We start from the raw sequence: 11,894 nt of genomic DNA, 5'->3' as shown, positions 1-11,894 counted from the left end.
TCAGAAAACCACACAACCCGTCGTTGTGTCGCTGAGACACTTTCACCCCCCAAATTGGCTCCTTGTGGGGAATGGGGGGAGTGCTGTGGAAGAAGAAAACACAGGGAATTTAGCCTTTGTAGACTGATTTACAGCACTAAAACTATGTTACATGACACTAAAACTATTTACATGCACCTAAAGTATAGAACACACTACAGCAGAACCCAGAAAAACTTTTTAACAGGGCCGTCTTATAAGGCATAGCATTAAGAATGACTTGTATTGGTGGTATGACATAAAGCAGGTAATGTGGAGAATGAACTCAGGATGTGATAACATATCTCTTGAAAAAACACTCCACGTGGTCTTCCTTCTTTTCTCCCAGCCGTTCACCTCCATGCCACGCCTGATCGCCACTCGGAGTTTCACTGTTCCTGGGGGCGGCTTCTGTCCTTCCTCGATCCTATGTCTACCTGTCAGCGGCTTCTCCATACAGCCTTGCGCAGGAGTCAGCGTCATCCACCCCACCACCACACCACTCAACTACAAGGGCACACACAGACAGAACGAGAAGTACACACCATGGAGTTCAGGTAAAACACATATCTTAATTCTATACGTGGTGCAGGGATGACGTAATTTTTGTAGCCGACCCGGAAGAGAGCTACTCCAAGAGGTTCCCGTCGACAACATACACAGGGTGTGGGGAATATTAGTAAAAAATAAGATCTGTCGCGAAAAAACAATCAATCAATCAATCAATCAATCAATCAATATTTATATAGCCCAATATCACAAATGTTACATTTGTCTCAGTGGACTTCACAGTTTGTACAGAATATCAGTATGACAATACGACACCCTCTGTCCTTAGACCCTCTGTCCTTAGACCCTCACATCGTACAAGGAAAAACTTCCAGAGAAAACCCACAGTTTAAAGGGGAACATGGGAGAAACCTCAGGGAGAGCAACAGAGGAGGGATCCCTCTCCCAGGACGGACAGACGTGCAATAGATGCCGTGTGTAAATCAAAGAGATAATACATTTTACAACATAGGTAGACCAAGTGTTTGGAAATGCATGTGTCTATAATAAGAAGATGAATCCACGAGGATGTCAACAATCCTGTGGGAGCCATCAGGGAAGTAGTATGGTGAGAGTCTGGCAGGACCGCAGAGACAGGTTCAGCCACGACTCGAAGTCCAGGTCTCAGATCAGGACTCAGGATAGAGGATCCAGGACGCAGGACCGCAACATTATCACTTATCTGGCCTATAGTTAACATGGCATTTCTACACCAGGGCTGTCTTCGACTTAAACATTTTTTAGGCGTTTTAACGATTTGTTCACACATAAGTTGATTTGATTATTAAATCTGTTGAACTAAGATTCTCCACAAAAATCTGGGGAAAGCACTACTTTAAATATTATAATTTACCAGAGATGTGTTGATAGTTTTCCTTATTGTCGTATGCACTATAGCTACAGCTCAGTTCCCAGGCTCCTCCAACAATGCAATATACTTAACATAAAAAGGAAGGAGACATATAATGGTGCAAGCGAGGTGCAGGAGGAAGAAAAATATGTACAACAAAGATAGAATAAATGTCAAATGAAATACCGTACACTACATTAATAATAATAATACATTTGATTTCTAAGTGCTTTTTCAGGTGCTCAAAGACACTCGGTAAACAGTGGTGATAAAAAGGAAATAAAATAAAAATATTAAAACAACAACACAACATAATTCACACATTAAAAGCCAGTCTGAATAAATACTGGTTAATGATAGTGATATATCCATGGTGAGATTTCACAGAGCTCTCAGCCATATGTTCTACTCTTTATATTAAAACACAGTTTGTGGTGTTATAGGTGAGGATGAGGAAGCAGCTGAGGATGAGGAGCAGCTCCAGCTTCCCACTCCGGAGGGTCTGAGCTCCGGGGAAACAAGGCAGCGCAGCCTGGACTCGGGAAGCCTCTCTCCTGGGGAGGATGCAGACTCAAAGGGTGAGGCGGGAACTAAAGTATGTCTTCCCCTCGAACGCTGACCCCCACCGTGTTGACAGGGGATTGGATTTGCTACAGCTCGAGCCTTATCGTAGCTGTCAGTGGGGGAAATTGTAAAAAGGGACCTCGGGTCGGCGTTGAGGAGTTCGGAGGCACTGCATCAGAGAGGGGGGGCTCCCCGGGGAAATCCTCACAGGCAGACACGTGTATTTAGAAGCTAATTTGGCAAGTGTTCCCGCAGAGTGGGTGAGGATGTAGACAGGAAGTGTAAGTGAGGTGACATTTCCTCTGGGGTTTCTGTGGCCTCTGAAGGAACCTGGGACACCTGCTGTTGCTTTGCAGGATGTCAATTGGATCAGTTACTTTTTGAAATGTATAAATAATGCGTAGAACCCTCCGATTTTAATCCTGGATTTATTCTGACACCTACTCAGAATACTGAATATAAATGATTTGATAACCAAATATTACGCTTTTTGGATTTTGACATTGCACTAGTCCATATTGCTATTTCAATTAATTGTGCCACCTTATTTAAAATGTCTCACCGACAGATGCACTGACCGATAGGCCAGAGGTCACTAACATATATCGTAAATGTTTTTATGAGCTGCCTCACACACACATACGCACATCGTGTCTGTTTGGCACCACCTAAAAAACACCAACTCTGTTCAGTCTAACCTTATTAAGTTGTTGGATCCTGCACTTCCGACTTGATGGCAACAATTCATGTTCACTGTTCACGACATGGTTAGGGTCAGAGTCAATGTTTTTGGCGAATTTATTATTATGGTATGTTTATTCTTAGTGTCTGAACATGTTTTCCTACACTCTTTGAGCAGATTTTCAATTCTAGTTCTTAGAAAAAACCCGCAATCAGGCGGTCCGAAATATTGAGTCCCTCTCACCTGCTGTGTTTGCCTCCTTTGCCCCTGCAGTCCGCTCCTTGAAGTGTGAGGTGTGTGGATCTCAGTTTGCCACGAGGCGGGGTCTCTCCATCCACGCCCGCTCTCACCTGCGCCGGCTGGGCCTCAGCGCTTCCGAGAGCTGGGGGGCGTCCGTCGACATCCTCCGCCAGATCTCCAAGCAGCGACACGTGGACGGCCAAAAACAAATCTCCTCTCTCCTGGAGCCCCTCTCCGCCAAGAACCCCTCTCCTTCTGATCCCCGGGAAGATGAGGCGTTAGGAGACATGGACTTAGACGAGAAGCCCCTCCCTCTCTCCCTCCTGGCCAAAGTAGCGAAAGCAGTGCGGCCCTGCTCTTCCTCCTCCTCTCCGGTCTCTTCTCCGGTTCCTCTTCGCTCTGGATCCCCCTCCTCGGTGGTGAGGAAAGCCCCCATCTCCTCTCTGCTGCCGGTGTCTTCCCCCTTACGTTCCCCCGAACGCAAGGCCGGGGGTATGAAAGGCTTTACCTCCAACCTCTCCAACAAACCCATCTGGGCGCCGCAGGAGAATGACGCTCCGCTCAACCTCAGTGAGTTTTGTTTTCTGCGTTCACATTTTTAAAATAAATGTCTTCTCTTAACCACTTGTCCTTGACCTCGAAGGAAAATGTTATGAGGTCAAGAAAAGATGCAAAGGAGAATACTTAAAGACAATTGTGTTGGTAAGAGTATCCCACTGCACTTATACAAGGCTACGGATGTTTGTTTTTTAAAAGCAACTTTATTTATAAGATTACGTCCTATGTCTTTTCCTATCCACACTTATTTGACCTCTGATAAAAGACAGCATGAGGCCAAGGGAAGATTATTAAGGAGAATGGTTGTAGTGTTAAAAATACTAGGCTATGGATGATGGTTATTTAAAAGCAACTTTATTTATAACACATTGAGTACAGTGACAAACTAGGATTCGTGTACAAAACAGGATCACACATCCTAAGGAGAATGATTTCATCTATTCATAGAAAACAATTGAACATTTCGGACGGCATTTTCTTGGTGAAGGATAGTCCAGTAGTGTCCCTTGTGCTAAAGTAGATAAGAAAGGAAGCATTGAACAATTTTTCCTTAGCGTTCAAAGAATTAAACCATATCTTATCATGGTATCCCGATTAGATTCTTCTTGGTGATTTTACACATTTCGAAACCTTCCTGAGGCAACAAACAGTATTCCACCGCAGCGTTATCTAACTTATTTCTTCTTCCTGTTCAGCGCTGGAGGTGGACCCCAACAAGGACATCGTGTGCCACCTGTGCGGCGCCTGGTTTGAGACTCGGAAAGGTTTGTCCAGCCACGCCCGAGCCCACCTGCGGCACTTCGGGGTGGAGTACTCCGAATCCAAGGGCTCTCCCATCGACCTGCTACACCGGCTCATCGACACGGACGAATTCAAGCACAAAGCCGGGGCCATGCACCTGGACGATGGTCCGCGGTCCGCCTCCCTGCTGAGCCTCTCCTCCTCTTCCTCCTCCTCTTCATCCCTCCTCTACAAGGTGACCACAGCTCGGGGGGGGGCCACGTCCAAAGCTACCTCATCGTTACTCGGCCCGCCTGCCAAGCGCAACAAGTCCTCCTCCATGAGGGTCTTCCGCCTGAGCAGTGGGGAGCTCATGGCCCTGCCGCACAGTGAGTGTTGTTCACAGTAGTTTTGGGACAATACTTAACATAAAGTGGGCTTCACATGTCCGAATTTGACCCGTAATGATTCTGTTTTCTGTTTTATTCTGTAAAAACACTGTTCTTGTGTCATTTCTGGTTTCCCTTCTTTTCGTGCCCCGCCCTGATTCTATCCACCTTTGTGTGATCACCCTGCAGCCCTTTGCTGTGTCTCAATTGGCGTACTTCTGTACTTACATCTGATATTTTGAGTGCATAAGCGTGTCCAAAATGTGAGCAGTGGGGAGCTCATGGCCCTGCCGCGCAGTGAGTGTTGTTTCACAGGAGATATGGGACAAGTAGAAACAAAAGTGGGCTTTACATGTCAGAATTATCTGTCATGATCTGGTTTTTTTCAGTTTTATTTAGTAAAAGCACCCTAGTGTCATGTCTGCTGGTTTTATGGGACAACACTTAACATAAAGTGGGCTTCACTAGTCCGAATCTGTTGATCATGATCTTTAATTGTTTTTGTTGTGTTTTGTTAAAGCTCTCTACTTGTGTCTTGTCTGATTTCACTTCTAGTCTTTATGCTTTCCTGCCTTTTTGTGATTGTATGCCCCGCCCTGATTCTATCCACCTTTGTGTAATTACTCTGCAGCCCTTTACTGTGTCTCAATTGGTGTACTTCTGTACTTACATTTGGTATTTTGATAGCATAAGTGTGGCCCAATGTGAAGTAGGGCAAAATGCACTATGAGTACCCGGGTGGTGCCCTCTTAACGGTCAAAAAGCACTCAAAGATCGCCCTATATTTTCTACGTAGTGGAAGTCTCATTACCAGCCGCCATTGCTGTTGCTTCAGTGAACATTACAATTATATGCGTGGTTTTCTTTCAATATTTATTTATCATCCTGGTGTAACGGGTCACAACCGTAAGCGACCTGTTATCGATCAGGAAACGACAGCGAAGCATCTGGGTGTCTTTTCTGGCATTTATTCTGAGAACAAAAACAATAGTCTCTTTACATCCGCGTTGCACATCCTCAGCAGTGCTCACTTCAATGTCTCTCTAGTATTTATTTATACATACTAGCTTATTTATACAATGAGAAATTATTAAATGACCAAGAAAATCTTATTTTTAAGTAACCAGACAAAATACAAACATACCTGAGAACAAAAATACATCCGCGTTGCACATCTTTACAAAAGAATAGAAAGTACAGTCAGAAAGTGTTGACATATAAACAAAGACAATGACGCAGATCGCGTCTATTTCCCGCCAAAACCACACCGTAGATATCACTCAAAAATACAATTTCTTATGGTGGAAACTTAACAAAAACGGGTTAATAATATACCAAAATTGACACTTAACAACATACATCACTTTCATAAACTTAAATAGCCGGTTTAACACACAAAATTGTAATTTATAAACTAATAATTATTTATACACATTTTTAACTCCGTTACACCTGTAGGCTATACTGCTGGGAAAATAAGCCCCCATACATTTTATTGGGTTAATTCAACCATCTGTAATGATTTTCTACTGCAAACAATAATGTTGCTAGCTGTTAGCCGTGTAGCTAGTTGGCTATTGTTGTTTTCGGTGTTTGATTTAAGACAACACTACACGGATGAAATGAATCCACAGTGCACGCAAAGCAGTTTGAAGTAACCCAATTGAGACACAGCACTTGTGTTGTTGCCTACGTTCTCCAGCTGTGTGTTGTTGATGTGAGCCTGTTTTCTCTCTCAGTTTGTTGTTAGTGTTTCCCGTCTTTGTTACCTGATGTGATCAGTCTGTCTTTATTCGTCCCCTGATTATTCCTCATGTTCCCCTGTGGATTTGCTACCCATGTTTAGTTTTGTCTGCTTTTCCTTGTTTTGATTTCCTTCTTCCTCAGTTTTGTGGTTACCAGCTTTTTGTTATGAGTTTTGTAAAGCTTGCTTTCGGTTATTTATACCTTCTTTCCTTTGGTTTCCGTGTTTGGGTCCACCGCCTGCTAGAACCTTGAAACCAGACACAACACAAAGATTTCAAGATTTCAATTTCAAGATTTCAAGGCTTTATTGTCATTAGCTACAGTGTAGATGTGTCAATGAAACACTTAGATCACAGGCTCCTCCAACAGTGCAACATATATAGAGGACATAGAACAGATCAAATATTGCAAGTAAATACAAATCAAATAGATATAGTGCAAGAAGAAAGAGAGTGTGTTAAGAAAATGAAACAGAAAATGAAACCAAGATTATGACACTGTTGAGGAGGGAAGTAGTGGAGTACAAATACTTTGTTACTGTACTTAAGTGCATTGTTCTGGTATCAGTACTTTACTCCACTACTTATTTTTCTGACGACTTTTTACTTTGGGTTCAAAATGTAAGAAGTCAAATACCTGTACTTTCTACTTCTTACATGTTGAACACAAATACCTGTACTTTCTACTTCTTACATGTTGAACACAAATACCTGTACTTTCTACTTCTTACATGTTGAACACAAATACCTGTACTTTCTACTTCTCACATTTTCCAAACAGCGATGTGGGAAGAAAGGAGTTCATTGTGCAATGTTCGTGCCGAAGACTTTACATGAAGTCTCATTTGTTTCATGGGTACTTGGGCTGGTCGATCAAAATTTTCTCATTGGACTGAGTGGAGAAATATGGAATCTTACGGTGGTGTGTAGTTACAGTAACAATCGATTACTTGACGAAGAGGGTACGACGGTGCCGGTTGTGAGCGTGTTGGCAAAAAGTAGACGCCAGCGAGAGAGTAGAGTATCTCCTATCTGGCCCTTTGACGGTACGCTAGGGGTGGCCTAGCACACAGTTTAGTTGATGCCGTGCGTTTACCTGAGGAGTTATTATTACTTTACTGCGTGTGTGTGGGGTGCTCTTGTGTTGGCACTGTCGGTGTGGCGCCGTGGCCAAAAAAAGTAAGTGTAGTGTCGCTAAGAACGAATCGTGTACCTCCACTCTACACATTTTTCTCCCTCAGCACACATTACCGTTGAGTGATCGGGCCGGTTAGGTCACCGTCGTCTAAGAAAAGGAGGCAAGTTTGCTCGTAAGTATTTGTACTGTAGTTTTGGGCGCCGTGGACAAGTTGTCGACGCGTAAGGGTTGGTGACTGGTGGGGGCCAGGAGTCTGTGTTGGCTGCACAAAAGACAATAACAAATAGAGAAAAACATTAACGAAACAGAAAAAAAACAACAGAAAAGAATTAAGAGACAGTTATCGCAGAAACTCAAGAGGTACTTTTCGCGATGATCTTTCGCACGGTACATGTCAATAATAATAATTAATTACATAATATAGTTGGTACCGATCAGTTTAAAGTGTCTAGATGGTAAAAGTAAATCCCTAACTTTCCTTTGCCGCACGGCGGCCGCGTTGGAGCCTACAGTTAGGACTTGGGTAACTAGACTGTCAAAATCTAATTGGTACGGGAGGTAGCAGATATTCCGTAATGCACACAAACTACTTACAACTGTACGAAGAGATGTTGAGTAACTACCTTAATATTGTCGCATTGTGTCTACGTCTTAGTCAGCCGGTTCCCCGATGCGACACTCTCTACGATTCAGGGTCTTAGGCTCTTCACTGGGTCTCTTCCACTTCGACACTATTACTTTGTTCAACGCACCATTACACCTATAAAGTCCCCGGTGGTTTGTTTGTAAGTTGCGGGATTTCTTGGTCGGACAACACCTTTTACACTCGCTTCACTCTTTCATGNATGATCTAACATGTCATGATAATGCAGGTTGCTTACCCTCAAATAAGGGGGTTCATCTGTGAATGAAGAAGAGTGGTGTCTAGAAGGGATCCAAGAGATTAAACAATCTCTTGGATCCCTTCTAGACACCACTCTTCTTCATTCACAGATGAACCCCCTTATTTGAGGGTAAGCAACCTGCATTATCATGACATGTTAGATCATGACTTAAGGTATGATGAGTCAACCAGTTAAGATCCAGACGTCCTTGACTAAAATCCTTCATCCGGTTAAATATAGTTAAAAAAAACGCAATATATATCGCAGGGGAAAAGAATATCGTTTTTTTCAATATCGTGCAGCCCTAAATGGAATATTCCCAATGTCTTAAAAGGAGCCCTTGCGATGCTAAATTCCAGGTTGAAGTACATCATACATACGTCATCCATGTACCACTTCATTATGTCATTTTTCTTGAACATTATCTGCCTTTAGCTTAGCGGTGGTGAAGTCATGTGTCCGTGATTGCCTAATGTTAGCTTTTTACTTATGGAGATTGCATTATTTTTTTTATTTTTTTTAATGTTTATTTATATATATTTTACACGTATAAAAGTGGTGTTAATATGTGGAGATAATCCTGCCGAACAACATTTTTGTTGGCCACAAATCTTATTTTCTGCAATAATCCAAAATCCAATGAAAGAATCCTATTGGGTTTTTGTAGAGGGAGCCCTTGCAATGATAACTTTTGGGTCAGCGTACAAAAAGACATCATTCATGTACCACTTGATTAACAACAACAAACAGCCTCTCCTCACCTTCTTGAGGGTGGTGCGGGTGCCCTGCATGTAGCTGCGATGCATCTCCAACACCTTCTGTGGCCGGCTGCGGATCCACGCGCTGAGCGTCTCGATGGGGGATCCGTTCACGCACCACTCAGTCACCCCAAACTGCCTTAGGTGGGCCCGGGCGTGGCTGGCCAGAGCCTTTCGGTTCTCAAAGTAGAAGCCACACAGCTCGCAACTGGGATCTGAGAAACACAGGGTAAATGGAGGACGTTTATATCGGGATTTTTCAGTCTTTTTGAGGGTTCATTATCTGGCCCAGGGTCAATACATGTTGACAACCGGGGCATGGGGATCGAACCATCTTTCCTTCTACTGGTTGGAAACCTTTTTTTTTTTTTTAAAGAAGGTTTTGAAATGAGTAAAATGACCCAGAAGAATCTAATTGGGAAGCTATAATAAGAGATGATGAGTTGAGTTGTAATGTGATTATCTCCTTTAGCATACACTGGATCATACTTTAACAAAGGAAAGGAGATAATGCCGTCCCACATTTCCTAGCAGCAAGATTTTAAGCGACACACCATTCCTTCAATTACCTTTTTAATTGTATTTAAAATATTGTTCTTAGGAGGTGGGATCATGTATTGGCCAGGAAATCTGACCTAAATTGTACAGCATTGAGTCTTTCATTGTACTCAATGTGTTATAAATTAAGTTACAGTCAAAACTAGACAAGTAAAATGTGCATTAGAATTTTCTCAGCACCATGGTTGACCCCCTCGCAATTCAACACAATATAATAAAAACCTCCGTACAACTCACCCTGGTGTCCGTGTTTGTCCGGGGAGGGTTTTCTTTTGTAGGAGAAATCATGCGTGAGAGGTGAGAAAGTCTTTAGTGAATGGGTGGTCTCCACTGATTGGCCCTCCTCAGAAAGAGGTCTTTTCCCCAGTGGAGACACCCTGAAGAACTTCCCTGCAGGAGGGGTAGCAGATGCAGACCCCAGACCCTGCTTGTGGAGCCTCGACCCCCCCGACTGCAGCAAACTCAGCGGAGATTTACGGTATTTAGACAACTGGTATCCAGAAACGCCCAAACCCTCTGAACTGCCGATGTTATCCCACAAAGGGCTGCTGGCTCCTGGAGTCGACTCCTTCTTCACTCCCTGGTCCGATCGAGAGGATGTTCCCCCCCCTTGTTTGTGCATGACCTCCCTCAGGGTGTCGATGGGCGAGCCGTTGACCGACCACTCGGTGATTCCCATCTGACGCAGGTGGGATCGGGCGTGGCTGCTGAGGCCTTTACGGTTCTCAAAGTATTCCCCGCAGAACTCACAGCGGATATCCCTCGTAGGCTCCACCTCGTGGGACATGGCTGTGGAAAGAGCAGAGGGAGACTCAGTGGAGAGAAACGTGGTTATTATAATCTAAATCAGTGTTTTTTCAGAGGTGGAAGAAGTACTCAGGTCTTGTACTTGAGTAAAAGTAGAAGTACTCAGATCTTGTATTTGAGTTAAAGTAGAAGTACTCAGATCTTGTACTTGAGTAAAAGTAGAAGTACTCAGATCTTGTACTTGAGTAAAAGTAGAAGTACTCAGATCTTGTACTTGAGTAAAAGTAGAAGTACTCAGATCTTGTACTTGAGTAAAAGTAGAAGTACTCAGATCTTGTACTTGAGTAAAAGTAGAAGTACTCAGATCTTGTACTTCAGTAAAAGTAGAAGTACTCAGATCTTGTACTTGAGTGAAAGTAGAAGTACTCAGATCTTGTACTTGAGTAAAAGTAGAAGTACTCAGATCTTGTACTTGAGTAAAGTAGAAGTACTCAGATCTTGTATTTGAGTTAAAGTAGAAGTACTCAGTAAAAGTAGAAGTACTCAGATCTGTACTTGAGTAGAAGTACTCAGATCTTGTACTTGAGTAAAAGTAGAAGTACTCAGATCTTGTATTTGAGTTAAAGTAGAAGTACTCAGATCTTGTACTTGAGTAAAAGTAGAAGTACTCAGATCTTGTACTTGAGTAAAAGTAGAAGTACTCAGATCTTGTAGGAATACTCTGTTACAGTAAAAGTCCTGCATTCAAAATGTTCCTCAAGTCAAAGTAGAAAAGTATTCTCATCAAAATATAGTGAAAGTAGCGACAGTGAAAGTAGTCATTGTGCAGATTGGTCCATTTCAGAATAATCGATGGATCGCGTGTATAACACTACAGACCAAACAAATATTTTCACGCCAAGAAATAGTACCTCACTATTACATGACATGGCTACTAAGAACCAGGACGAGTGCTACGATTAGCTAACCACCTGCACGTCGATGCTATCATTATTCCCCCAAAAAAAACCCAATACTCCACTCAGCACGTCATTCGCACTCGTAAAGTGAACGAGCACGATTAAATCTCCGAGTCGCGATCGACGACACAAAACACACTTCCTTTTTTCTAGCAACTGCGAGCTCCAAACGAGGGCAATCGGTCCGTTGTGTCATGAGTGGGGAGGACTGCGAGATCCTCGCTGCGAACCGGTCAGGCAAGACCGCACGTTAACACTGCGCGAGGATCACAGGAGTCGAGATTAGTGCCTGGTTTCTCGAAGGATGACTACGTTACATAAGGGTAATCGACCGTCATAACCGTGTCGAGTCCTTCGTAGCGTAGCCCAGGTACAGGCCATCGTAACTTCTCGGTTAAACCGCAGGAAGAGAGAAGAAATACTCCATTCGCGCCTCTAAAATGTGGCCTTGCATTCATAAGAGAAATGACAGATACTAAAATGGTCACTATAGACGGTGATGACTAATTGAGTTGTTTGTGGTACTAGATAGGAA

At 43.2% G+C, this 11,894-nt stretch overlaps 1 protein-coding gene across 1 annotated transcript in view; it reads right to left on the bottom strand.

Moving 5' to 3' along the window:
- Positions 1–11,894, bottom strand: part of LOC104961841 (WIZ zinc finger) — a gene marked incomplete at its 3' end in the record, with an annotated part of 24,968 nt that overhangs the window by 5,305 nt on the left and 7,769 nt on the right. The window contains exons 5-11 of the mRNA XM_010790190.1: positions 9,891–10,442; positions 9,099–9,310; positions 4,252–4,430; positions 3,014–3,487; positions 1,842–1,971; positions 344–525; positions 10–83 (exon numbers count right to left, since the gene is read on the bottom strand). Of these exons, the coding sequence (XP_010788492.1) occupies positions 10–83; positions 344–525; positions 1,842–1,971; positions 3,014–3,487; positions 4,252–4,430; positions 9,099–9,310; positions 9,891–10,442 (1,803 nt within the window). The remainder of the gene's footprint in view (positions 1–9; positions 84–343; positions 526–1,841; positions 1,972–3,013; positions 3,488–4,251; positions 4,431–9,098; positions 9,311–9,890; positions 10,443–11,894) is intronic.

The sequence above is a fragment of the Notothenia coriiceps genome, unplaced genomic scaffold (assembly GCF_000735185.1).
Source record: "Notothenia coriiceps isolate Sejong01 unplaced genomic scaffold, NC01 NC01_scaffold00033838, whole genome shotgun sequence".
NCBI classification, from domain to species: domain Eukaryota; kingdom Metazoa; phylum Chordata; class Actinopteri; order Perciformes; family Nototheniidae; genus Notothenia; species Notothenia coriiceps.
Note: the sequence above shows the minus strand (reverse complement) of the source record. Positions and strands in the feature narration are given on the sequence as shown.